The 27,898-nt window shown below is 38.8% G+C and overlaps 3 protein-coding genes, 1 long non-coding RNA gene and 1 other non-coding gene across 6 annotated transcripts in view; 2 read left to right on the top strand and 3 right to left on the bottom strand.

Annotated features, from left to right (window-relative positions):
* Positions 1-6,105, bottom strand: depdc4 (DEP domain containing 4). The gene is made up of 9 exons (XM_062064825.1): positions 5,984-6,105; positions 4,548-4,959; positions 4,358-4,488; positions 4,109-4,292; positions 3,813-4,039; positions 2,640-2,782; positions 2,451-2,576; positions 2,300-2,378; positions 1-2,214 (listed from the first exon to the last, which is right to left on the bottom strand). The coding sequence occupies exons 1-9, from the start codon at positions 6,060-6,062 to the stop codon at positions 2,018-2,020; spliced, it is 1,578 nt and encodes a 525-aa protein (XP_061920809.1). The 5' UTR covers positions 6,063-6,105; the 3' UTR covers positions 1-2,017.
* Positions 6,106-6,327: 222 nt separating this feature from the next.
* Positions 6,328-11,831, top strand: si:dkeyp-38g8.5 (uncharacterized protein LOC568385 homolog). Of its 2 annotated transcripts, XM_062064829.1 has the most exons (4): positions 6,328-6,524; positions 10,627-10,720; positions 10,791-10,878; positions 10,944-11,828. In XM_062064829.1, exons 1-4 carry the CDS (start codon positions 6,452-6,454, stop codon positions 11,559-11,561), a joined length of 873 nt encoding a protein of 290 aa, XP_061920813.1. In that variant the 5' UTR covers positions 6,328-6,451; the 3' UTR covers positions 11,562-11,828. The 2 variants fall into 2 exon arrangements, with proteins under 2 accessions (XP_061920813.1, XP_061920814.1); XM_062064830.1 differs by lacking the exon at positions 10,627-10,720 and having other exon boundaries at positions 6,404-6,524; positions 10,944-11,831.
* The window catches only part of epyc (epiphycan), a 21,777-nt gene continuing 5,687 nt past the window's right edge, over positions 11,809-27,898 (bottom strand). The window contains exons 3-10 of the mRNA XM_062064824.1: positions 21,845-22,022; positions 21,020-21,661; positions 20,678-20,878; positions 20,332-20,451; positions 19,807-19,965; positions 19,533-19,735; positions 19,335-19,430; positions 11,809-12,614 (exon numbers count right to left, since the gene is read on the bottom strand). Of these exons, the coding sequence (XP_061920808.1) occupies positions 12,444-12,614; positions 19,335-19,430; positions 19,533-19,735; positions 19,807-19,965; positions 20,332-20,451; positions 20,678-20,878; positions 21,020-21,661; positions 21,845-22,022 (1,770 nt within the window). The 3' untranslated portion in view covers positions 11,809-12,443. The remainder of the gene's footprint in view (positions 12,615-19,334; positions 19,431-19,532; positions 19,736-19,806; positions 19,966-20,331; positions 20,452-20,677; positions 20,879-21,019; positions 21,662-21,844; positions 22,023-27,898) is intronic.
* On the bottom strand, positions 12,651-12,737 carry trnay-gua (transfer RNA tyrosine (anticodon GUA)). Its single transcript is given in 2 exon segments — positions 12,651-12,686; positions 12,701-12,737. It is a non-coding gene; the product is annotated as a tRNA-Tyr (tRNA).
* Positions 17,076-27,898, top strand: part of LOC133661556 (uncharacterized) — a 28,101-nt gene continuing 17,278 nt past the window's right edge. The window contains exons 1-2 of the long non-coding RNA XR_009827954.1: positions 17,076-17,285; positions 23,651-23,704. This is a non-coding gene — a long non-coding RNA (uncharacterized LOC133661556). The remainder of the gene's footprint in view (positions 17,286-23,650; positions 23,705-27,898) is intronic.

Below are 27,898 nucleotides of genomic sequence, written 5' to 3' on the forward strand. Positions count from 1 at the left end.
AATATTATTTTAATACTTTTCTTTAAAAAAAAAACATGTCCAAAGTCTGAAGATGAATCTATTGAATTGAAGTATTTATTTCAAACCTGCACAGTACAACAACAATTTTTTTTTTTACATCTTGGCAGAGACATTTGTGCAAGGCTTGAAAAGGGGTTGGGTGAAGCAGATGCTTATAATATCCCAACCCCTCTCACTCATTCCACATTTAACATAAACAATATAATACAAGAAGAATACCATACAAACAAAAACAAGAAAAACTCCTGTACACTAACAATACAATAGTACCACTGTTAGTATGAGACAAGACAAGACCAGACAAAACACACGCACACACACACACACACACACACACACACACATACATACACACACAGGCCCAAATACTCTCTGACCATACACCTCTCTCCCATCGCTCTGTGCTGAGGGCATCACTCTTTTTCCTCCTCGTACTTCTTCAGTACTTCTTTTTTAAACAGTGTTTATATTGAATCATGTTCGAACATGTTTTTAACTCGTCCCCTAAGTTGTTCCACAGAGTGACTCCACGCACTGAAATGCACATTGATTTTAAAGTTGTTCTAAATTTAGGCAAATATAATTTGTTGTTTCCTCTTGGACTGTAACTATGGTGAGCATCTCTATCCTGGAATAGGTTCTGTATATTGGATGGTAGAGAGTTTTGGGATGCCCTAAACATAATTTGAGCAGTTTTAAAGTTGATCACATCGTGCAGTTTAAGTTGCTTTAACTCCATGAATAGTGGATTTGAATGATGTCTGTAGTGAACATTGGGTCCAATGTTCACTACAATATTGACCTCCATGCCTCATTTGTCAACATACCAACAAGGTTGTTCTGGATAAAATTAATTGAGGGGAGGAAGGAGCCTAAGAAGGAAAAAGAAACAAAATAAGAAGTCCAAACAAAATTAAAAAAAAGGATTAAAAAGAGAAAGTCAAGTCAACCAGAGGACGTTAAAAAAAACTGTGGGCCAGTGTGCACAGAGCAAAAGTCACAACCAATGTCCCACAACGGAAATAAAAATCGACAAGAAAGTGTGACAAATGTACATAAACTCTGCAGGTGTTAAGAAGAAGATGGAGGCGGCTAAAAGCCCTAAAACATGTACAATGTGATGCAAAGTATAAGTGCGGACAGAAAAGTTGTGACGTTCGTAATAGCGAGCAGAATGCTGATTTAAAAGAGGACGAGGAGGGGGAATTAAATAGCAGTAAAAAAATCCTGTCATGTAAAGCGAATAAAAAACAAATGTGAATGGACTTTTAGCAACCAGTTTTGGCATAGAGTTGAGGAAAAATAAGAGGAAAAAGACAAAAAAAATCCTCAATAGAATAATAAAAAATGATTTTTTTTTTAAATTTCTACTTTTCAATCCAAAAACTATAAATGTTATCACAATTTTGACTTTCTTATCTCATAATTTCAATTTTCATCACATAATTATGACGTTAAACTTCATAATTTTGACTTTTTATCTTATGAATTTTTGTTTCATAATTATGACTTGCCATTGGGGTATTTGTTTAGATTAGTGACGGAAACGGGCTTCTATACATAATGTTTAAAACCTCTTAAAAATGTAAAAGTAAAACTTACATTTAGATAAACACACAAATATAACATGTTGAGCGATTTAATGACCACATTTAATTACCAAGATTTAAATTAAATGTACAAGATATAGAGCAAATACATTATTTCAAGTGAAAAATCAAACAAAGTGCATTTTAACTTGGCTTTCAGTTTGAAGGGATAACAAATAATTACAAAAATGTCACTACAACTAAGGAAAAATTAAATTAGTAGTCCTAGAAAATGCTAGATTAAACCTATACATTGCTAATGTTTATATGTGCACAGCATAGCATAGCTTATAAAGTAAAGACAACTGTTATTGTAGCTTTAAAAAAAATCATTTTAGAATTGGACAAACATCTCAAAATATTGATATAATAAGAGCCATAAAGTACCAAGTCCAGTCGTGTTGTTCTTAGAAAGTGCTTGTGAGATGTTGGAGGAAGACTGCTGGGTGATGCCTCTCAAAGTCCTTGAGGATCCTCCTCTTCTCCTTGGCAGGCATGCTACTGATGGAGATGTCCCGCAGGAGACGCTGGAGACTATCCAGCGTGGCGGCTTCGCGCTGCTCCTGGTACTGCTGCGGCGTCACCTGAGGGCAGAAGTTGAACGCTGCGGCGATGCGAAAACAAAAAAGAAAGAGAGAAATCAGCAAAGTTAAGGACGTGATGAAGTGGACATTTAAACGAGCCTTTACTGGCGATGGAGTCTGCATCTTTGCCGTCCCGCATGCTCCGCAGTGTCCTGCGGACAGCTTCAATGAGGGATGTAGGAGTCTGTAATTAAAAAAAAAAAAACACTCCCTAAATGTTGCTTTAAAAACAATCGAGAGAAGACAGAAAAATGACCTTAAAGAGGTCTTTGTGGTTGTCCATGAGAAACAGCACCAAGGTCTCACTCTGGGATTTTGTCAATTCAGCATTATGGACAATAGCCTTCAGGAAAGTGCGGCTGATCACTGTGCGGTTATCGCTCTGAAAAAAAAGGAAATTGACGAGTCCTGAGAACGTCCACGAGGTGATGGCGGAGCTTTTTACCTGTTTTTGGAGGCGACAGGCGTGCGGGCAAGCCGCCACCGCCATAAAGGCTAAAAGACGCCTGAGCTCGTCCCGTGAGCTCGTCTGCAGGAGACGTAGACACAGCTGAGAAGCTCTAATGGCGTCATGCACCTTGGCTTCTTCTGCAAAAAAACAAGGATCACAACATGTCATCCTGCAGCCACAATATCAGAATATACATTTTCACATGGAAACATATTTCAAGGCTGCCAAGTACAGTGCAGTGGTAATAATATACAAGTGTATCTTATCAATATTATGTAAAAGATAATTGATTTCAGGAGTTCAGTAGTAAAAGGTAAATTTCTGTAGTGAATAAATTACACTTTCTAATGTATTGAGACTATAATATAGTCCTACTTTATATGATAAAAGGATGCTAATTTAGCAATGTTATGTCAAAGCGCCAGAGTTGCAAGTGCGATGCCCTCACAATGTGATCAAATTTGTTTGTGATTTTTTTTTATTATCTTAAGCACTTCACTTTACAAGGAATGATAAATGGGATTACTGTCTAAACTTGAGACTCGAAAGACTCATCTTTAAAAGGGAAACACAGTTGGACGGTAACAGTTCTGTTGGACTGGCTCTGACGAGGAGACAGTGGGCATTTAAAGTGACCTATCAGAGAGGAAGGGAGTTGCTGGTCCATCTAAGTATTAAAAGAATGCAGCACGTGTGGAATAACAGCATGAGCGCAAACAGAGAGTGTTTTTTATGCGCTAAAGTATTGGCAATGTTGATGCCATGCATTTGTGAAAAAGGCACAATCTGTAATGCAAATCAGTGTCTTTTTTTCAGGTTTTGTTTTCTCTTTCATTAAAAAAATTATAGTATTTATTTTATATTTTAGGCCTAGACAAATCTAGTTCAAATGCTAGTTTTTCTATTTACACAAACATTTTGAAAATATTTATTTAAAAATATGAAAACATTTAATTGTTTTGAAAAATAATTTTCATTGATTTATTCAAATCAAAATATGAGGTAAAATAATCACATTTAATTTATTTTCAGGGATAATAATCAGTATTAATAAATGAACCATCCCTTTTTGTTCATAATCAAAACACAAATATACTGCCAAAAATTATTATTATTATTTTTATTTCCCCCCCCCAAATGGCTGTGCGTTATCAGTGTAGTGTTTACCCAGCAGCTTGAGAATGGCGACATGTACGTCCAGGTAGCGTCCTGACAGAATCGGAGCCTTTTCCCGTCCACTGTAGTACTTGGCGATGATGTCAAACAGGACTCTATTTTGGCTCGCCGGTTGCTCTGCGCCATCTTGCCATTGGAGTTGCTCCCCAGCGACCACAATCAGCTGGTCTGGGAACAGCTCGAGGCAGTCCACGGCTGCCGACAGCCACCCGTCCCAACTGAGGACACACATGACATGATGATCGTGTTTAATTAAACATCAAGTAAAAAGGTATTGGAGGACTCACTGAGGTAGATGAAGGGTGTCTGGCAGCTCTCGCTCCAAGTAGGTATTGGGAATAACCAGGTCTTGATTGGTCAGAGGCACTCTCCCACTCCTGACTGGTGAAGCTAGGATGCAGTCCAGCATGGGCAGCTCGACAATCTGCAGCAGCTGCAGCAACGTCTGCTGCTTCCACACCTCCTCCACCGCTGTGAGGAGAGAAGTACGTCAGATATTCACTCTGTCAGGTCATTTTGACACAACAAGAGTTTACCAGTTTTGGGAAGAAAGGTCGAGGCTGTTGCGACAGAGGGCGGCAGGTTGAAGGACCTGAGCAGCGTTTCCACCTTCTTGTCAGATGGTCCAACAGCCAAAGGATTGGAGATCATGAGCATGTCGTTCAACCTGCACAATAAACACCATTCAAAACCCTGACTGACAAATCAACATGTATTTAAACCTACTTGGCACGCTTGCTCTTCTTCATCCCAAAATATTTTCTTTGGTTTTCTACGTCTCCGCTGCCGTTCTGCGTCATATCAGATTTAGAATCCATGAAACGGTAAAGGCTTCCGCTGTTGTCTTCGAACGCCTCGTCCCTGACGCGGCGAAAGAGCTTGGCGCCCACCGGCTCAAACACCTTTGCCTCCATCAGGGCCTGGCATAGTCGGGCGGCTTTGAGACGAGAGACGTCAGTAGCGTAAATGTTTGTGTTCTGCATCAGGTAACTAAGGACGACATCGACAGCGTCCGAGCCTGTGAAGCTATCGGTGTGGGCACGCAGGTGCCTCCGCCGGCGGCGCACCTCCACTTGGCTGTGCAGGGCTTGGATGATGTTGTGCCACAGCAGGGTGGCACCAAAGGGGCCTGACAAACCTATTAGTAGGCACAGAAGACGGGATAATTGAGTACTATCTGCTGCTGACGTAGAACAAGATGTCACATGAACTTTCACCATCCATCCATTTTCTACCGCTTGTCCCTTCCGGGGTCGCGGCGGGTGCTGGAGCCTACTTCAGCTGCATTCAGGCAGTAGGCGGGGTACACCCTGGACAACTTGCCACCTCATCGCAGGGCCAACACAGATAGACAACATTCACACTCACATTCACACACTAGGGCCAATTTAGTGTTGCCAATAAACCTATCCCATCATGTTGTTATAATAATAATTCCCTAATTGTACAAATACACATAGTCCATGTACTTCTTAATTTGTACGAATATTGTGTTTTTTGTGCAGCTCTTCGGTCAGTTCAGTTCACCAATTTATTTCAAACAACAAACCATCTGAACCACTGGTTCTCAAACCTTTTTCACCAAGTACCACCTTAGAAAACACTTGGCTTTCCAAATATACACAATATTGACCAACATTAAAATACAGTAACGTACTAGGCATAAGTAATTATTAAAAACAAGGCAGACGTTTTATTTAACAAGCAAATTTTTGGCCACTGTAACGTTACACACTGAACTGTAACACTGTGTTTGAATATAGGAAAATACAATACTGTACTTAAATAATGAATCAAATAAAATGTATTTAATTTAAATAAGTGATTATTTGACGAACCACTAGATAGAGTCCGCAGTTTAAAAATCACTGATCTAAACAATTCGAACAAAAGCAAAAATAGTGATAGTAAAAGAGGAACAAATAGTCATGAATACATATTCACCTGATACTTGACAGTGTTAAATATACAAACAGAATGATATCATAGTTAAGTTATGTATGTTCTAAAGTGTTTTATAAATAACATTGTTATGTCCTATATTTCCTGTTGACACTTGCACTACTCGCTCATTATAACGTCATGCGGCGGTGCTTCGCTATAGCAATATGAGCAGCTACCGGCTAACTTTTAAATACGTATCTCATATACTAAGAACTTACCATTGTACCGTAAATTTTCACGAAAACTTCGTGTTTTGCTATTGAGTCTCCGAAATCGAGGAGTCAAATCAACCGCCATTTTACCCAAATGTATGACGTCACTACCTTTTTCTTCGTCGTCTTTTTCCGGACTACGTTTGAACGCGTTGCTGCCTCTAGAGGTCACATAGGTACCGGAAAGTATTTAAATTAAAGCGCTGTATATGACAAGTTATAATAATTTAGTAGTTAGACAACAATGTTGATATTACGTAGGAAAATCGAGCATATTAACGATAACACTGCAACGATTGCCACATCCCTGTGTTTGTATTTTGTTTGAAACAGCCACAAGGCTAGGTGGCGCCGTTAAGAAAAATGGCGGTTTGGGAAGCACCAGAAGAAGAGCGTAGGGTCCTTCAAATTCAGATGAGAGGGCGTCCATTCCCTTCGAAGTGCACTTCATGGTGTTCATAAACCCTGGTCGAAATGGAGACCCAAGATCATGCTTACACGAATACAACATACGACAAAGTTAACCGTGTGGAGCTTATTTATAAATGTAAGTTGGATTTTTCTTCAATAAAGTAAAACGACGACGCTCTTACGAGAACGGTTGAAAATGGCGACCGACGAAGTACGCAATCTACGGTAAATTAAGGATGGACGTCAAGGAAGGGGCAATACCTAATTTGTACAGGTTTTATAAAAGTTGATACAACTGTTGCAATATTAAATGTGTTAGTTTAATTCATCATACATTATGCAACATATGTGACTATTAAGTGTTTTTCTTGACTTCCTGTAGTTGTACGCATAGCTTTTGTGTCACTACCCGATCGGCGTGAAAGACCTGATTGGTCCACGCATGCGCGCAGAACACTTCACCTCTATTCGAGCAATTTATTAAGACGGAGCATCTGTGACGGCATGTGCTGTGATATTTGAATGTCTTGTATGTTTTGTATGGACAAAATAGCTACATTCTAGTGAAAGAGAACACAACTATACAAATGTAATCGGGGTAGATTTAAAAAAAACGGAAATATTATCGCCACAATTTCAACCACTTTCACTCTTCTGTCATTGCAATGAATGACACACGGGGGCGCTACTGACTCCCATCAACTAATTAATTTTTTTAAATTGGATTTTTTTCACTTAACTTAAATCTATATATGCGGCATAACAAAAAGTGTACTTTTAAATTATTACTATAGTGAATTTGATGTATTTTATGTAAATAAAGTAGGAAAAATAATGGATTTATTTGCCAATTAACATTGCTGAACACATGTTCGTTTTGGGTTTCAAAATACTCTAATCATAAATAACGTTTGTTTGGTGTTTTATAAGAGTTTTTTTTAAATTGTTATTGAAATAACGATTACAAAAAATAAAATCATGGTAACAGTAACACAAACATAACTTTTTTTTTTAATATATATACATCTTTATTTATTAAGTTCAACATTTACAAACAAACACATGCACAAGGACAGTTAAAACAAGTACAAAAACAGTACAATACAGCGCCAGGGGGTTGTTAATTCAAAAAAGTAATTCTAGTAGAATGTAAAGTATATATATGTATATATATATAGTAATGTGTTTAGTTATAGGCTCACACAAGTTCTGTAAATAGTTAGAATTTGGACTATAGCATCATAGTTTTCACAGCTTTTTGGTTTTTAGATGTAGATAACGTTTTAAAGTAAAGTTCTAACTCTTTTTTAAAGGCACACAGAACAGGTTGGGTATTGAGAACCTTATGAATATCAAAATTAGCCAATACTATTATGGGGTTGCAAAGGTAAAATTCCTCTTTAAAATGTTTTCTCATACTGCGTAAATCCAAATAGCACATCTTTAAGACAAAGCACAAATTTGTCATAAATATTGTCAAAGATGAATGCCATAGTGATCGAGTGCTTTCACAAGTCCAAAACAGGTGGTAAACAGTCTCTGGATGCATGTTACATAAAGTGCAGGTAACATCAATGTCCTTCTTGTATCTAACCATCACAGTCTTTACAGGGTAATAACCATGAATGATTTTAAAATAAATCTCTTTGACTTTGTTCATAAGTAAATACCTGTTAGGAAGAGACCACATCTTGACTCAGCAGATGTCCTTCACAACATTATTCCAGAGTGCAATTACATAGGAGACAGACACACAATCATTTTGGAATAAGCTGCATATTGTTCTATTATTTCCCCACAGGAGTGTCAAGTGGATCATTCACAATTGTTACAGCAGAAGGAGGAAATGAATAATCCCTGTACAACATAACAACACCTGTTGAAACGGCATCAAATACAATGGCAAATTGTTTGGGAGTCACAGGGACCTTAAAAGGGTTGAGAAATTCTTGAGACAGATTGGACGGTCACAGAATTCTTGGTCAGCTGTGCTGATTGATTTAGTATCAGTTAAGGCATCCATAAACGAAACAGCATCACTTTCACAGGATTGACTATTGTACATATTTTTAAGAAATTGGGAACAATCATTTGCAACCTGTTTTGCATCATTCCAAACCATATTGTTTATTTCAGTTGATCAATGGTGTTATTTTGAGCCTGCAATTTTTCTAATCGAAAGAAATACGCCAAATTCTGTTCACCTTCCTCCAACCATTGTTTACTAGATCTTACAAAAGCTCCTTTCACTTTCGATTGATACATTTTGTCTAATTTACTTTGACTTTCTAAGAGCCTTTCTTTTTCTTCTGCTGACATATTATCTGGACATATAGAGCAGTGGTTCTCAACCTTTTTTCGGTGATGTACCCCCTGTGAAATTGTTTTAATTCAAGTACCCCCTAATCAGAGCAAAGCATTTTTGGTTGAAAAAAAGAGATATAGAAGTAAAATACAGCACTGTCATCAGTTTCTGATTTATTCAATTGTATAACAGTGCAAAATATTGCTCATTTGTTGTGGTCTTTTGAACTATTTGGAAAAACAGATGTAAAAATAATTAAAAACTAGTTAAAAAATAAACAAGTGATTAAATTATAAATAAAGATTTCTACACATAGAAGTAATCATTAACTTAATGTGCCCTCTTTGGGGATTGTAATAGAGATCCATCTGGATTCATGAACTTAATTCGAAACATTTCTTCACAAAAAAAGAAATATTTAACATCAATATTTATGGAACATGTCCACAAAAAATCTAGCTGTCAACACTGAATTGCATTTCTTTTCACAGTTCTTTTTGACAGACATTTAAAAAAAATGTCACGTACCCCTTGGCATACCTTCAAGTACCCCCAGGGGTACGCGTACCCCCATTTGAGAACCACTGATATAGAGGATAACGCAGTAATGATGGAAATCACATTTTCTTCTTCAGATCGCTTTTTCTTAGCTAGATGACCGCAATATTTTCTAATAAATTTACCTACCTCATATTTAAGGAGTTCCCAATTTCTATCGTAATGTTTTTGGGTCTTGGCTTTATTCCCAAAAATTTTTATTAGTTCTTTAATCCTCATTGTAACTGCTTCATGACATAAAACCAAACTATTGAGTTTCCAGTATGAGTTATTTGGACAATTTTCAAAGGGGTGGAGAGAGTTTTAACAGTAACAAGATTCAAGATGCTTTATTATTGTCCATTCTTTAACAAGTACAAGACACATAAGAACTGAAATTTCATTTTCGGCACAGTCCCACTAAGAGCAGACATACGTTACAGGGAGACAAGTCGGGACCGCCAACGGATCAGCCACTTACGGCGCTCCTTAAAAAAGGTGGGGAAAAGGTGATATTGGGAAAGGGGGAAGAGTAAAAAATATCAGTCAAAGGCTGGACCCTCGGGAGGGGGTCCAGACTGAGTCCAAGGGAAAAAACCTAATCTAGCATAGCACACATAAACATGTTACATAAAGTCACAACAACTCGCAACAGAGGGGGGATTTGGGGCCCTGGAGGCCGGCCTGCTGCTATAAAGCGCTACTAGCCGTCCATAACTCCGAAGAAGAATTAAGCGGTGGTGGTGAGGGGCGTTGGATGAGGGTTGGGAGTGTGTTTGTATTGTAACATTGTCTTGCAGTGCGTTAGAAATTAACCACATATCTATTCTAGACTTTCTTGAGCTTGACTTATTAGACTAGATAAAGGATGTGTTATCAGGATTTTTAGATCTCCAAGCATCAATTAAATCAAGCCTTTGCATTAGTCATTTTAGATTATTTTGAAAAGCCTTGTGGCCATTTATCAACTGAATTGTCAAGGACAGTGTTGAAATCTCCTACAAGTATAAAGGCATTTGGAAAATTGCCAAGCCAATGTAGAATTCTGTTTTCCACCTCACTAAACAAAATGTTATTGTCAGGCACTGAGTTGTATCCATAAATGTTAACAACTATAAAGATAATTTTCTGAATCTCAAAAACCTGGGAAATATAACGGCCATTTTTATCATAGTCGCTATGATGCAATAAAACTCCTGTTATATTGTTTTTGAATGTGCCTAACACAAACATAACTGCCACAAAAAAGGTGACGGTGAAGTTGTATTGACGTTCGTGTTTGCACTGCATTCACGACGCTCTGTACGTTTGACAACTAGAATGTGCATTTTGGAAACACTTCCCCCCTCATTGTTGTAATTTTGGTCATTTTGTTGTGTCTGTTTATCTCGTCTAGTGAGTCCACAGGAAACTGAAGACTTTGTAAAGCTGAGGGTGTCAAATAATTATCTCTTCTCCGGGAAGAAAAATACATCCATGTGGGCATGGAGGTCTGTAGGAATGGAGTTTACTTCAATGTGCTTCAAATTGATTGGTAAATCTGATTGTTGTCGTTTAAAGGGCCATAATCAGACACATGGGCTTGCAAGATAGGATGAACCACCGGCAAGCCTCCAAAAAATGGGAAAACCTGCGGAAAAAATACAAGGTATACTTTTAAAAGGGAATTGAAAACACCTGTGATGCATTTGACACATGTTTGTTTTGCCACAGGTGCTCAAAGACCAGGACCATCGTGACAAATGGCCTCCCTTTAACCTGATGGATGACGCCATGGAGGGCAGACTGGAAGGCAGTGCCCCCATTCTGGTAATCTCCCCTCAGGATAAAGGCTATTACTCATCTGTCCCCAAAGCCAAGAAGAGAAGGTTAACCACCGAGACGGTCTCTCCAGTTAAAGTGCAGACCGAAGGTGTAGAAATCGAGGTTACACTGAATGGAGACGGCCACGATGGCGACTCCTCGATGGAGGAGGATGGCATGGGAGGTAGCACGGAGTTCAACGGCAACCATCAAGATGAGGACGTGGGAAGGCGGTACATGGCGCAGGAGCAACTGGCCCTGCAGCGAGACAGAGCCCTGCTGGAGCGCGAGACCGCCGTCCTGGAGCGGGACCGAGTCCTGCTGGAGCGTGAGAGGCTGCTGATCGAGAGGGAAACAGTAGTGCTGGCGCGGGAGAACGAGATGTTGGCGTGGGACAAGAAGCGGCGGAAGGCGGCGCTGGGGGAAACAACCCCGGCGTCCTCGTGTGGGACGACAAAGGACGACGGCTCTCAGGACCGCAGGGAGCGCTTCCTGCAGTTGTTCGAAAAACTCATTGACAGCATTTGAGAGGATTGTCTATTTTTTATGTCTATTTTTCTAGAGAGACATACTTTTCTAAATCTGCTTAAGTCATTTCAGTTCAGTCATTGAATTATTCATTGTCATATACTCAATAATAAAAACAACTTTGAGCCACTCCACTTTTTCCCGCAGAGGTCAAAACAACTTTATTGACTTGTGGTTATTCCATACAGAGCACACAATAGCATGCTTTTAGCATAATTCAATAACCGTCCAGACCAGGAGTGTCCAAACTTTTACCTTTTTATTAGTAATATCAACATGTCAACTTTTTCTCTTTACTCTTTTTCTCTTTTTCCCATTTATGCTGTTTTTTTTATTTATTGAATTTAATTTCCACAATTTGTAGCAAATGCCCCTCAGGCCGTACATTAAACACCACTGGTCTAGACTCTTTGGAATAGGCTATTGTGCACAAATCAAATATAATTACAGTACAGACTATACAACAAATGATTTGTGTTCAAAATGCGTTTTTTATTGCATTAACATGCTCAAATGTGACCTTCCATAAAACTCAAAATTTCCCAAGAGAGTTGACATTAATTTTATAATATTTATATTTTAATCTTTACAAAACAAAACAATATTCCAACAAAAAAAATGAGCGGTTGCGGGCAGACAGAAACATTCATTTGAGTTTTTTTTTTATACTCCTAATTCAAGTTGTGGAACAGTTATTTGTTGTGTGTGTGTGTGTGTGTGTGCCACTCGCATCTCATGCGTTTATGGACCTCCTCTGGTACACGAAATATCCACGCAGAGTGGTATGGAGGATGTGCGCGTGTCCACATGCGCATGCGCGTGGCGGGTCAACGTGTATATATGAACAGTGATGCGTGCGTGGGGTCGTGCTCGCCGTGGTCATTAAATGAGGTCCCCGATGGGGATGCGGGGCAGGCAGACGTACGCCTGCGGGGTTCGGCTCAGGTTAATGGGGTTGCCGTCCAGGCGGATGTCCTCCAGGGCGTTCCGGATGTAGCTGAAGTCGTGCAGGTTGCAGAACGTGTCGTCGTGCATCGACTGTATGTTGTTACGCTGAAAAGTAAAGCAAAACATTCCATTTGACAAAAATCCTTCGAGCCGGATTTGAACCAGCGACCTAAGGATGACGGCGTTCACCACTACAGTCCTCCGCTCTACCAACTGAGCTATCGAAGGGACAAAAATTTGGTCATCATTTTTATCTAAAGTATATAAACCTGATCCGATCTCTGTATTTTAACTTTAACAAATATGTGTTTTTGTCGTGCTGTACGTATTGTTATGTCATGTTACTGCTATGTATTGTTTACAAACTCCATTTTAGAATAAGGCTGTATCATAGCATTTTGAATAAGTGAAGCGCTGCGAATACTTTGCTTATGCACTGTATGTATCGCATTTTATGTAGTATTATTAAAACTAATTTTGCATAATAAATTACATCGAAATATTGGTATCACATTTAAATATTGGTAAAACATATAAACTGTGTATAACAATTTAAAAACAAGACCATCCATCCATTTTTTTTTACCGCTTATTCCCTTCGGGGTCGCGGGGGGCGCTGGAGCCTATCTCAGCTCCAATCATATTTAGAAAATACAAGCAGTTCCATCCCATCATATAATGAAGTACTTCTTAGTTTTCACACTTGTAATCCAACGATCACACAGGAATATGAAATATAGAATAATTCAGGTGTAGATAGTATTTAAAGGCCTACTGAAATGAAATGTTCTTATTTAAACGGGGATAGCAGGTCCATGTGTCATATACTTGATCATTTCGCGATATTGCCATATTTTTGCTGAAAGGATTTAGTAGAGAACATCGACGATAAACTTCGCAACTTTTGGTCGCTGATAAAAAAGCCTTGCCTGTACCGGAAGTAGCGTGACGTCACAAGGTTGTGGAGCGCCTCACATCTGCACATTGTTTACCATCATGGCCACAAGCAGCGAGAGCGATTCGGACAGAGAAAGCGACGATTTCCCCATTAATTTGAGCGAGGATGAAAGATTTGTGGATGAGGAAAGTGAGAGTGAAGGATTAGAGGGCAGTGGAAGCGATTCAGATTACGAAGATGCTGTGAGAGGCGGGTGGGACCTGATATTCAGCTGGGAATGACTAAAACAGTAAATAAACACAAGACATATACAGTATATACTCTATTAACCACAACACAACCGGGCTTATATTTAATATGCCACAAATTAATCCGCATAAGAAACACCTCCCCCCTCCCGTCCATATTACCCACCAATACAAATCAAACACCCGCACAACACACTCAATCCCACAGCCCAAAGTACCGTTCACCTCCGTAAAGTTCGTACAGCACATATATTTCCCCAAAGTTACGTACGTGACATGCACATAGCGGCACGCACGTACGGGCAAGCGATCAAATGTTTGGAAGCCAAAGCTGCGTACTCACGGTAGCGCGTCTGCTATTCAACTCAAAGTCCTCCTGGTTGTGTTGCTGTAGCCAGCCGCTAATACACCGATCCCACCTACAGCTTTCTTCTTTGCTGTCTTCATTGTTCATTAAACAAATTTCAAAAGATTCACCAACACAGATGTCTAGAATACTGTGGAATTTTGCGATGAAAACAGACGACTTAATAGCTGGCCACAATGGTGTCCCAATATGTCCGCACAATCCGTGACGTCACGCGCAAACGTCATCATACCGAGACATTTTCAGCAGAACATTTCGGGGGAAATTTAAAATTGCACTTTACTAATCTAACCCGGCCGTATTGGCATGTGTTGCAATGTTAAGATTTCATCATTGATATATAAACTATCAGACTGCGTGGTCGGTAGTAGTGGGTTTCAGTAGGCCTTTAAAGGCAGCTAAATTCACGAGTAATTTGAGTCAAAGTTCTGTTTAGCGGATATCCCAAAATGCAACGGGACACTTTTAAAAATCAGAATCAGCTTTATTAGTCAAGTATGTTTAACACACAATGAATTTTACTTGGCAGTCTTAGCTCTCTTAGTTCAATGCAAGAAATAAAGAAAAACACACCCCGAATGCAGCTGAGATAGGCTCCATCACCTCCCGCGACCCCGAGAGGGACAAGCGGTAGAAAATGGATGGATATGGATGGGCACCAACTATGACAGCATGCAGTACTAATGACTGCCGCTGTGTACATGTGATGCGGTGCTGTGTTCGTTTTTTTTTTTACCAATTTGGGGGCTAATTCCTATTTTTTTGTAATGACAACACATATATTATCTGGTTGTGTAAGAGTCACATTATTGCATCAGCAACACTAACTCAGGAGCCCGCGTAATGTCTCAGTAACAGCCACTACAAAAGTAAAAAACTCAATTTTCTGGAAAAGACACGTAGGAAGGAAAAAGGAAACCGTAATCTGTATTTATTGAGACAAGGACAAAAGTAAACATTTGGTGGATGTTAAGGACGATTCCTGTGAAAAGTTGACGCGCTACACCTGCACATGATTACCTGCATGATAGTGCACGAAGCTACATGTCCACAATTCATCGATGTCTTTTAAAGTAAGATCAGTGAATGTGAAGCACCACTTCCAACAAGACTTCTCCTGTCAGAGTGCAATCATTTCATGATATTTAATACACGCTTCGGATCACCTTGGATGCGCTGTGGAATCAAGCTTTTTCCTGGAGGTGACGCTAGCCTGAAACACAGCTATTCATTTTGTGGTGGCCGTCACTTGTTCACATTTAAAGTATCGCCATTCAGTGACTGTGTGTGAGTGCGTTCATGTTTGTGGAACTTGTGACTCGCTGTGTCTCATGTAAAGGCTATTAAAACACAGCCCTTCTCTTTATTCGACAGTAAACCTGGTTAAAAGAAAGAAATGTAGTGTGTTATAGCTGAGGCCGACTCACCTGTGGGAGATACCTCAGAGAAAATAATAAAGAAACCTACTCTTAAATCCCCACCTTCTACCATCCTAGTCACGTCCGTTGTGTCCTTGGGCAAGACACTTCACCCTTGCTCCTGATGGGTGCTGGTAGCGCCTTGCATCATGGCAGCTCCCTCCATCAGTGTGTGAATGTGTGTGTGAATGGGTGAATGTGGAAATACTGTCAAAGCGCTTTGAGTACCTTGAAGGTAGAAAAGCGCTATACAAGTATAACCCATTTATCATTTATCATTTAAAGCAGGCCTGGGCAATTATTTTGACACGGGGGGCCAAATTTAGAGAAAAAAATGTGTATAGGGGCCGGTATATCTGATGTTTAGGAACACTATTGCAAAACCTCACAATAATGTCTGATTGAATGCTCAAAAGGTTATGACAGACCGCATTAAAAATGGAATGGAATTTTATGTGTTTTTACTGAATGAGACACATGAAAATAAAGAATGTGGGATTTATAATATTAATTATGACAGATAAAACACTGAATATTGACAACATATGAACGTCACACCCCCTCTCGATTGACATATTTTAGAATCAAGCAAAACGCAACAAAAATACAATAAACCCAGCAAAATATGAATGTGAAGGGTAAAAAAACACCCCACTTACAATCTGATACATCTGATATATCACTAAGCTTTGCTTGGTGCCTCTTCTGAGCTGCTTTGACTTAGATTACCATAGTAACTAGTATATCATGCAAAAGCGCAGATTCCAACCATTGAAATCCTTTGTATAGTTCAAGACTTGCGCTAATTTGAAAACATCACTGCACATCATAATGGCAGCTACAGTTTCCATTTAGAAAGGTCTAAAAACATTATTTGGGAATGTCCGGGCCAAATTGAAAAGTTCAACGGGCTGCAAGCCGCCCCCGGGCCTTCATTTGCCCAGGTCTGTCTTAAAGGAATCATAATTATGATTGAACATTGGGCAAATTACCAAATGGGCAGAATTTAACAAATAAATACATCTTTAAATAGTTACTTAAACGTTTCAATAATTCATCCAATGTGAAATCTACTGTTAAATAATTAAATTGTGAAATTGTTAAATGTAATTATTTCACGATTTAATTATTTCACATTTTAATTAATCATTTAATGATTGTATTAATTATTTAACAGTATAAATATTTCAGGATGTAATTATTTCATAATTTACCTAATTATTTCAGGATTTATTTATTCTACGATTGAATTCATTCATGATGTAATGATATATTAAATTATTTCATTTAAATGTTTTACTTACTCCCCCTCCACCCAATTCTTCCCCATTTTACACAAATGGGAGAAAATGGATGGATGGATGGAAATGAAGCTGATAGTCTGCATCCATCCATCCATTTTTCTACCGCTTGTCCCTTTTGGGGTCGCGGGGGGTCGCTGGAGCCTATCTCATGTGGCAGCCAATAGCCTTCGCCGGTCCATCTATGTGTCTGTGTCCAATCGAGGGACTGGATCTATCTTGCTGCAGCCAATCACGGAACTGGGTACATCGTTCCAAAAGCCTATCAAATGTTCAGCTATATATTCCCGCTGTCCAATCACAGGGCGAATGACAACTTTTTGGTCCCGCCTACGTGACGCAGCTACTTCCGCTAAGTACAAGTCACGCTTGTACCAAAAATTAATGTGGGTCAAGAAAGTCAATTTCGAAAGTCAATATTGGTCCAGAACTCTTTAATAAACAACAGTTAAACTAGAGACAAGCTGCAGACAAATATAGTCGCGTGGTTAAAACGTTGATTAAGGTACAACTTCAACCCGACTCTGCCTCCAGAAGCCCCCAGGTAAATGTACTTAAGACTTATTTTCTAAATTGACTTGAATGTGGTCAGAGCCTTTCCTAGCATGTGCCCCCTAGTGGTTGTGGCCCTAAACAACTGCATAGATTGTTTATGCCAGGAGCCAGCCCCGATTGGCTATGAGATGGACCGAGATCAACATTTTCAGTATTGCAGAACCATAATTTAGGGTACAGTAAGGAAACAATATGCAAAACATAAAACTGCTTAGCGTTTGCGTAAACTGCTGAAATATTTTTTAAATGAAACATAATAAAACTGTGCATAGCTAGCAAGTAATCTCCAATAAATTAGAAAAAAAAGATACAAAAGATGTAATAGTTTCCATGGTTTCTTTGGAGGAAATTGCAAAGTTGCATACAAGTCTAACAGTAACAATTTGAACAATACTGTATTATTTTAAGCAGGGGTGTCCCAACCTAATATTGATATTGGATATCAGTCCAATATTAGCAGGCTTGCATCCGCACTCGGAGATATGAGCTCCGACACAACCAGTCCTGCAGCGTGTCTGTTTGTGTAAAGCTGGACAGCCAGTTAACATCTAAATGTGTGACCCCGGATTTCCACTGGATGCTTAACGGCTGCTGAACTGCGCCGCGACGGATAGTCTCCGCCATCCGCCAATCCCCACCACCACATTGTTGCGGCTCCACGGTGCAGTGAGGTAGCGCAGGCTTTTACGAAATCTCGCTAATCCGTGCGTAATAACATGATAAGTGGAGTTTTGGTAAAGCAAAACACAAAATGTTTTCTTATCCTTCCAGAAGAGCAAGCAAAAAACTCAGTCCTGCCATTCGAGATACGTAACGGCGGCTGAACAGCAACACTGCAGAACGTCTCCAGCTATGTGACGGCACTGACTTGCCTCGTGGAAGTTTTGCCTTGCAGAGCGACAACTTTATTTTCCTATTTGTAGCAAGCAACAACATAACAATAACATCATTCCTGGTGAGCGTTGTTCACAGACACACACACAAACACATTGTACTCCCACTAACCACTCCCCTGCTTTCCTGACCCCTGTATCAGCTGGTATTTGACAAAGGCCCCTAAATAACTGCCCTGGATATGCCTGTAAAATGATTATTTGATTTCGGACCCTTCAGAATCAGCATGTCCTCATCTATTTGTGTGAACGAGGTGAAATTACGTTTAAAAACATTTACAAGTTGACTTCAGGTCCATCCCTGCCCATTAGAAAATTTCGAAGTGTAAAATAAGATCCAACTTATAGTATTTTATTTTGAAAGTAAACTGGATAATTTATTTTGTGTTTGTGTGTGTCTTTTCTGCCCCACACAAGCATATTTTAGCTTAATTGAGCCGATCTGTTGCAGTGACCGGCAAAAATAGAAGCCCTGCATATATTCAGGGCAGGGATGTGGTACGGCACCGGCAGGGTGCCGCCTAATGTGGAAATTGACACATTGACTTGAATGGAAACGGAAAGAGTCCGCGGCGGCGGTGGCGCCATTGCACAGCCGTTACACATTCAGAGATTGCCCACAATAGCACACAAGCTAGACATACGAATTAAGTGTACTTATTTGAACAACATTGCAGTCTAAAACAGCAAATTTGTCAATATAATACAACTATGAAATAATTATAGTTGCATATTACTTACACTTACAGTCTCCAAGGCAGATGCGTATTACAACGTATCCAGTAACAAACGTGTACGCATCATTCAATTTACTGCATCATTAGCTTAACTTAGTTAATTATTGTATATTCCGTGTCGTCAAAAAACACTCCACTTCAACTCAAAGACAGCATAAGTCCATTCAAGACAGTTAATAATAAATAGATTGTTTTTTAAACCTAGCATTGTTCTCTGTTTGACTAATTTCACTTTAGTCAACGTTTCTAAGATTCCACACTACAAAACAATAAAAGTCTGCATGATTCGTACTGATATTGGATTGGATCAATATTGGTATCGGCCAATACTTAAGGTTCCATTTTATCGGAAGTGAAAACGCTTTATCAAAACACCCCAAATTTTGAGTAAATGAAAGATCCTTATACCTGTAGATGTAGAGATCTCAGACTGTGTGGCAGAGGAACAGGGATGTAATCGATCTTGTTGTCAGTCAGGTACAGGTACAGCAGTCCGGTCATGTCCTTGATGCATTAAACGATTTAGTTGAATGTTTTAAGAATGTGACATAACATGCTTTTTAGTATTTCTGTGCTGTGAAAGTGGATATACTGTACATCATTTACCTTAAAGGCCTCTTTGGTAATCCCCTTGGAGTCAATGTTGTTGTGGCTGGCGTCAATCAAGGTCATGGTCTCCGACAGGGCGGGCAGCTGCGAGATGTGGTTTTCCCGAATCACCAGCTCCTCCAGCTCGGGCAGACCCATAAATGCCCTGCTGTCGACGGACGAGATCTCGTTGGCGGTCAGGTCGATCCTCTTAAGCTTGTCTAGAAACACGTTAGACCACATTGTCAGGTCTTTGCCCTGAAAGCTCACTCCAGGGTCAAGCGTGACATACTCATGGAGGCAAAGTCCGACTTGTTGATCTTGGTAATCCTGTTGTAGCGGGCGTAGAAGTGAGTGGTGTCCTTGGGCAGAGGGGGGACGCTGTCCAGCTTTAAGTCATCGCAGTAGACTGAACCACCAAGGCACGTGCATAGCAAGCATGTGGGCATGCCTGGAGAATACAAGGACAAGTGTAATAACAAGACGCAGAACGCATACTGTGAATACTCCAATTAACGCCTCCCATTCAACTAACCAAAGAGTCTCCTATAGTTGCTGCTTGCATGGTCTATAAAAGTAAATCATCACTCGAGTCGGTCTCTAAGTAGCCAAAAGCTACATTTATTTTTAGTGTTATATGATTTTGTAAATAACTCCTTCCAATTAATATCATGTCCTTGTTGTAGTCTAGGTCAATAAACACTTTGGCTGTAATTAGAGCATTTACGGCATTTGACAATGTGATGGTTTGAACCAGGAAAGCTCCTCATCCAAGACCAGGAGAACTCCTAAGTTCCTCTCCCGGTTCTGTGCTCACCTGTCCTGTCAACATCAGGCTCTTCAGGTTCATCTGGCTCTGGAAGGCCAGAGCCCAGTGTCTCCTCAACACCACCACTACCCTCCTGAGGGGTCTCTTGTGTGGGAAGCAGCCCCTCCTCTTGTTAGAGACAAGATTAGGCGTTGAAGAAATGGGTTAGACAAGCATGGATCACAAGTCTGGCAACCAGTCTGGGACTGTTTGCCGCGGTAGTTAGCAGTGTTACTCAAGGAAGTTTTTGTTGCATTTAACAGGAGTTAAATGGAAATCAATCTTTAGTTAGTAAGCAAAAACAGATTTATAACAATTGTACTTCTGTCATCCTGGATCTAGATTAAATACTGACCTTTAGTGTCAGGGATCAGAGTTATATCAGGCTGCTCCGTGTCTCCGGAGCCAGAGACACCAGAAGTTCCAGAGGCTCCAGAGACCTCTATGTCTCCAGAGACTCCCAGATCCCCTGAGGTTCCTGAAACTCCTGAGAAATCCCCAGAAGTACCTGATGCTTCTTGTGGACTAGTTGTAGGAAGGAGAGGCAGCTCCTCCTCTTGTTTAAGCCAAGGTGGAGGGGTTAGGAGACACATTAAGGGGACAAGAGGTGGGATGGACATTCAGTCAACTCATTCACTCACAATGAAGATCAAACAAAATGAAGAGGTAGCGTTCCTCATGTTCCCCAAGTACTAACCTCCAGGTAATAATGTTATCCCTGGGACCTCGGACTCATCCGTGTCCCCAGAAACCCCAGAGCCTCCCGAGGCACCTGAGGTCAGAAGATCTCCCGAGAACCCAGAACCAGACTGGTCCCCAGACCCTCCAGTGGCAATACCGGACCCTCCGGACCCCAATTCTATTACAATTCCAGATCCTCCAGAGCCAAAGTCTCCGGAGGCTCCAGAAGTTGCAGATCCCATCCCAGATATCAAGAGATCTCCTGATCCCATGAGATCTCCTGATATCAAGAGATCCCCAGACCCAGAAAGATCCCCAGATATTAGGAGATCCCCTGATCCGGAGACATCTCCAGAAATCAGGAGGTCCCCTGATCCGGAGACCCCCCCAGATCCAGAGAAATCCCCTGATATAAAGTAATCCACATCCCCGGATACCAAGAACTCCCCTGATTCTCCAGAGCCGCTGATTATCTCCTCAGAAGCCCCAGAGATGAAGACAATATCCCCGGAACCCCCGGAGGCGCCTGAGACCAGCGGGTCCCCTGAGCCTCCTGACCCGGAAACCCCAGAGGCTCCCGAGGCACCAGACCCCACCGAGCCCCCAAAATCCCCGGAGACATGAAGGATGTCAATGGGCATCAGACGCAGCTCCACCTCTTGTTAGAGACAAGATGAGGGATTAATGGACATACATTTAACTGAGGACAGCTAGTTAAATGGAACACATGCACTTACAGACAAAAGATTACAATTGATTAGTTATTAAGGGCAATGCTGCTTGCACAAATCCAAGACCCTTTTACCGCAAAACCCCTTCACGTTCAGAGCTTTTTCCAGACCTTTCTGTGTTTCTGGGCCCATGAGAACTCCGGACCCGCCTGAGCCCTGAGGGATAAGCTGAGGTTTCAGGGGCAGCTCTTCCTCTTCCTCCTCTTCTTCTTGGTCCACCTGCTCCTCCAAGGAGGCCTCTGGTACTGGGTAGTTGTAGTCTGGCGGGGCCAGTGTGCCAATCTCTATCTGAGGAGAAGACAAAATACCTGAGACCACAATGGCAGATCTGGAGACCCTCAATGAACGATTTGGGAAACAAAAACCTTAAAAACCTCTGATTTTGTCATGAGGCCGTCTATTTTCTATTCTGATATCCAAAAACTGAACCGTGATGTCAAAATCTGATCAGAGGTAGCTTCAGGAAGTTGCCTATAGCCACAGCTAGGTGGCAGCAAAAAGCCCATTTGTTGGGCTTCAAGCAGTAGTACATACTTCTAGTCACTGCAGTAAAGACATAATACTGATGTTTGTATTTATTTATTTTTCATTTATAATTTTTTTCATTTTTAATACCCTTTTTCATCATGTTGTGTTCACTCTTTTATGTTAAATGAAACAATTAAAAACACATAAAATAAAGAAATGCAATACATGTAAAAAAAAAAAAATTAATACGGTATAAATATGAAAAGGGACAAGCAGTAGAAATTGGATGAAATATGTAATACCATTTCTCTAAAATATTTAAAAAAAAATTATATACTAAAATGCATTTTTTTTGTTAATTTTTGTATTGTTTATATTTTTTATTGGTGTATATAAATAACAAAACAAATATAAACATAATTATGATATCACCATAATTATTTTTGCTATTGTTTAGTGATTTGTCTGCGTCTGTAAAGTGATGTTTTCAGAAGTTGTATACACATGTAAAACATTATCATAATATCAGAAAATTAATTTTTAATTCCTTTTTTATGTGTGGTTGGATGATTTTACAGATTATTTATTTGTATTTTTTGTTTACTTATTAGTATACTAGATGACCTTTTAGTTTAATTTTGTACTTCAAAAAATGTAATGTAATAACAAATAAATACACACAATAAAAACAACATGTTTTGTAATATTTTAATTTTGAATCAGTCAAACATATTCATATAAACTAAAATATTTCAAAATATCCATCCAACCATTTTCTACCGTTTTCCCAATTTGTGATAAAGTCACAGATGATGTATTTGTATTTTTTACCTGTTTATATTTTATTTGATCACCTTTTTGCGTAATGTTTTATTTTGTGTTATCATTCTGTCCTGAATATTTGTAATATAATAACAAATACATAGAAAAAAAAGGTTTGCATTAGAAGCATTTTTATTTTTTAAACTTACTTAAAATTATAACTCGTAATAATTGAAACAATGATATTTCAAAATATTTGTCATAAAATAGAAAATTCAATTTGGATATTTTGTGTAGTAGGAATCAAAATAATAAAAAACATGTTCATAATTACTGTGTTTTGCTATATAGTTTAGTTTTGTCTGCTTCTGTATAGTGTCGTTTTAAAAAGTGCTATATATGTGCAAAACATAATTCATTTTAAAGAACATTTAGATTCCAGTCGTATTTTTGTGTGGTTTGTCAACTTTTGGTGGCTGTATCGTTATTATATTCACATATCGCACACATTCCATTTTTGCCCACAATTTTCCTTTCTTACTATTTAAACTTTTCTGGAAATGACTCTCATCATGCTAGACTACAATTGTCTTACGATCAGAGGCTATGGCGCCACCTGCTGCAATACACAGAATAATGTGCCTTTATGGATTTTTAATGTGTAATTTTTTGTGTCCAACCTGCAGTTCAAACCTCTTCCAGATGGTGGCGATGAACCCCCACACACCGCCCGCAGGCAGGTAATACCTGACACCTAAAGCACCCACTCATATGGTCCTTGTGGAACCAAGACACACATGGTAGCCGCAAGAATGCACATTTTGCAACAGGCTTCAAACTGAACTGTGTCAGAATATAACAGAAAAATATGTGCTTTTTTTTTTTAAGATGGAAGTGAAATAATGAGTCACACGGGGTAATTAATGGCTGCAGTTAAATAATTTTGTCATGCTGCACGTCACATTTTAAGCAGGATGCAACAAGGCAGGCCTTTGAAAGCGCACCCATTCGTCCTCCCCTCCAACACCAAACAAACATATGCACCCGAGGGGGAAAGAAGAGGCCAAAAGCTGGCAAGCAGAAGTGCAGAAAAAACAGTAGCGCAGTCAATGTAAGCATGCAAGCTAAAGCCAAATATTATGTAGCGCTGCTTTACTAGAATTAGTCAGTGAATGCATTCACCTGAGGCGCACAAGCTCACCTCGTTTAATAATGATTAGAGATCGAATGAAACCACATTCATGCAGTGTCATGCTCTGTATCATTTACAAAAAACACATTCTTGTGGCCTGCAGCAGCAGACAAGTTCTCCGCACTGAGCATGTTGTCCAAAATAAAGCTGACATGGGCTGCACGACAAGACAAACACATAACTTGTAATCCTGACTCCTCATAAACTGACAACTACTGCATTTAACATGTATTTGTTTAAAACTGCATTTAACATGTATTTGTACCAAAAAAAGTATTTTAGGCTCCTTGTTGTTGATGCTGCCTGATGCAATGCACAATAAACGCAAAAAAGCTGCACTAGAAGTTACATCACATGATGGCGAGCAGACCAAATGTCTTGGTCTTCAGTCTAAAAAGTCCCTAAATAAATCTAAAAGTAGGTTATTAAAAACCTGCGAGCAGACTGAGGATTTGCCTGAGTTCCATCGCGGAGAAAAGAAGATAAATCGCAAAAAACCCCCCAAAAAAACAGAAGCATTGGAAGCGGAAAGTCAAGACTCAGCATTCCACAAGCATGGAGTTCATTTCTCCCTTGACATCTGATGCACATGAACAAAATGTGTGTCGGGACTTCAGGCCTTTAAACTCGTCTTATTACCAAGTAGGATGTATTCAACCACTCTTGACTATACTAGTAAGCTATATCTACATTCATATTCATTCATTTAATTTCATGCAAGAATTGAGTATAATTGCTAGTTTTTTAATATCGTCATTATTTTTGCCAGATTTGTTTTCATATTTTTGCACATAATTAAATTTATAATAAAATAATCAATTTGAAATAACTATATACAATAATACATAATAATAATACATACAATACATTTAAAAACATCTGTGTTTTTTAAATTTTATTTAATACAATTGTAACGAATTATACATACAATAAGGCATTTAAAAAGTATTAGGAATCAAAGTTCATAAAAGAATTGTGTGCATGATTCCTTTTTTATGTTTTTGTTAAAACATTTTACTTAATAAAACTATATAGTGACTTAGAAATACAATAATGCATTTAAAGAATAGCGTTTAAAAACATATCGTGTGCATGGTTCCTTATTTTCTTTGTATTATTCATAATGTTTTTTTTATTTAAAATGAAATGACTTAAATGACTTAAAATTACAATAGTTAATTTTAAAGAATGATATAAATAAATGAAATACAATAAAAAAAAAAAATTTTCAAAATCCCCCTGATGCTCTTTTTAAGTGTATCCTATATGTTGTTTACATTAAAAAAATATATATATACTGGAAAATATTAATAAATATAAATATAATATTATACATATTAATTAATTTATACAACATTAAAACACTTACTGCTTTAAAAATTAGATTTCGGAGTGTTTTAGTTTGTATTAGACATCATAGCAAAAACAATAAATTCAATATTTTAGTTATTCATATCAATATTTTACACACAATAGACCATATATAAACAAAAGAAAACACCTTTTCGTTCATAATTATTTTTGCTTTTGTCTATTGTATTGTTTGCTTTTAATAAGCGGTATCTTGTGTGTTATATATGTCCCAAAATTATCTTTTAAAAAAAGTAAGAAAAATGTATATTAAGATTAAAGATTAAAGATTAAAGTACCAATGATTGTCACACACACACTAGATGTGGTGAAATTTGTCCTCTGCATTTGACCCATCCCTTTGGGGAGCAGTGGGCAGCAGCGGCGCCGCGCGGCGTATTACTTTTATTTTAGTTTGTTTCTTCTTTTGACAGCAGTTTTTTGTTTTGTCTTTTTATCTTCATTATAGTCACGGATCACACACACGTTTTCCTGAATTCACCAGTGACGTGTCCGGAAGTGACTTTCTTCAGGTTTATGATTGGCCACAATGATTTTGCAATCGGGTGTTGTAGCGCCACCTGTTGCTCCGACACTTGCTTATTAGTATAAAAATGCAATGCAAAAAGCACGTGGGATTCCAATTAATTTGTAAATTGAAGTCAGGAAGAGTCTCTTTCCACGTGAACACTTGAGCCATGAACCTCGTAACCGTGGCCTACATTCACATGATAAATGAAAGCGTGAAATGCAGCCCTTGCGGCGAGGGCTCGCAGGAACACCACATCAGACGAGTGGAGATGATTTAAACCAGTTGTGGATTTTTTTGTGTGTGTGAAAATGTGAGAACGAGCAAAGCAAGTAGAAGCGGGCCTCCATTGTTGCTCGTGACAATTTATAAAAACATCATATTCAAAAGGAACCTTCCACAGTTGGAAAATGTGTTCACCTTCTCGTCATCCATGCTGTTAATGCGATTTGTTGACATCCGAGGGACTTTAGTATCTTTTGCAGCTGCCTGAGCGGGAATGCTAAACCCCGTTGATGTAATTATTCCGACTTGACTCAGCTCGGTAACTTTCCAATCACATCAGACCAGGATGTCAGTCCTTTAACACATGCAGAGGAAGACCGCACAGATACACCATGCTGTTCAACTCTATTGTCCATTTTAGGAGGTTTCAGACTATCACTTTTTTAATGTCTTTTTACTATTCCACTGAATCAGCATCCCTAGGAAATAAATGTCATAAATGCAGACTAAAATTAACAGTAAAATATTTTTTTCACGAAGCAAAATATTGTGCATGTTGATCTGACTGCATATGTAATCAATTCAATGTAAAATAGTCATTCAAATGGCCTTCAACTGGACGTATTTGTTGCTCCTCCCGCTTCTTAAAATTAGACTTTACTATGAATGATAATCATAAATCCTTCACAAATGTTTTTTTGTGTTATTCCTTATTTCAATTATACTACAAGTTAATTTTGTTTAGACACAAACAATTTAGATCAGAATGATACTTTAATGTTGTCCCTGGGTTTTCACTAAGTCCTGTTACCCTCACACAATAAATGTGGAATATTCCACAAGTCACATGGTGCACAGAAAGTTGCCCATTCTCATCATCTGCAAGCCAAATGTAAAAAAAAAATTCTGTATCTATCAACTATAACTAGGGTTGGAAATCTCGACACAGTCCTGTTACTTAAAATATTTATTTTTTAAATAAAATATTTTGTTGAATCACTGTAAGTCAGCAAGCTATGAACATTAATGCTGCATGGCTATATTTCATGTGTTTGATAATTCTATGCTAAAAACTCCATCCTGTTACTTATAGTCCTGTTACTCTAACACTTAGAAACATTGTACAAAAATAAAATAATGTCAATAGTACATATTTGTAGTAGTTCAATATGTGTATTTTCAGATGCTGAGTTCAAATTCACACATTAGTGGTATGCCTTGGTTTTCACTCAGTCCTGTTACTTTAACACATAGGAATGTAAAATATTCTGCAAGTCGCATGATGCACAGGAAGTTGTGCCATTCACATCCTCTGCAGGACAAAAGTAAGCTCACACATTTGTTTTTCTGTATCTTCAAAATCTCGACACAGTCCTGTTACCTAAATCATTTATTTTTTAAATAAACTATTTTGTTGAATCACTGTAAGTCAGCTAGCTATTAGCATAAGTTATATGTGGCTATATTTCATGTATTTAATAATTATTTGCTAAAAATGCACTCCTGTTACTTTCAGTCCTGTTACTCAAACACTTAAGAAACTTTGCTCAAAAGAAAATAAAGTCAATAGTACACATTTGTGGTGGTTCAATACGTATGTTTTCAGATGTTGAGTTCAAATTCACACATTAGTGGTAT

This window comes from Entelurus aequoreus, linkage group LG12 (genome assembly GCF_033978785.1).
Source record: "Entelurus aequoreus isolate RoL-2023_Sb linkage group LG12, RoL_Eaeq_v1.1, whole genome shotgun sequence".
NCBI lineage: Eukaryota > Metazoa > Chordata > Actinopteri > Syngnathiformes > Syngnathidae > Entelurus > Entelurus aequoreus.

Excerpts from the sequence above, each read along its gene's own strand:
- si:dkeyp-38g8.5 (XM_062064829.1), top strand. The coding sequence starts at position 6,452 with ATGGAGACCCAAGATCATGCTTACACGAATACAACATACGACAAAGTT. Across the intron at positions 6,525-10,626 it reads TGTGGAGCTTATTTATAAAT|TGAGTCCACAGGAAACTGAA; the intron begins GTAAGTTGGATT and ends TATCTCGTCTAG. Across the intron at positions 10,879-10,943 it reads ACCTGCGGAAAAAATACAAG|GTGCTCAAAGACCAGGACCA; the intron begins GTATACTTTTAA and ends GTTTTGCCACAG.
- depdc4 (XM_062064825.1), bottom strand. The coding sequence starts at position 6,062 with ATGGCGGTTGATTTGACTCCTCGATTTCGGAGACTCAATAGCAAAACA. Across the intron at positions 2,379-2,450 it reads ACCACAAAGACCTCTTTAAG|ACTCCTACATCCCTCATTGA; the intron begins GTCATTTTTCTG and ends TTTTAATTACAG. Across the intron at positions 2,215-2,299 it reads AGATGCAGACTCCATCGCCA|CGTTCAACTTCTGCCCTCAG; the intron begins GTAAAGGCTCGT and ends GCATCGCCGCAG.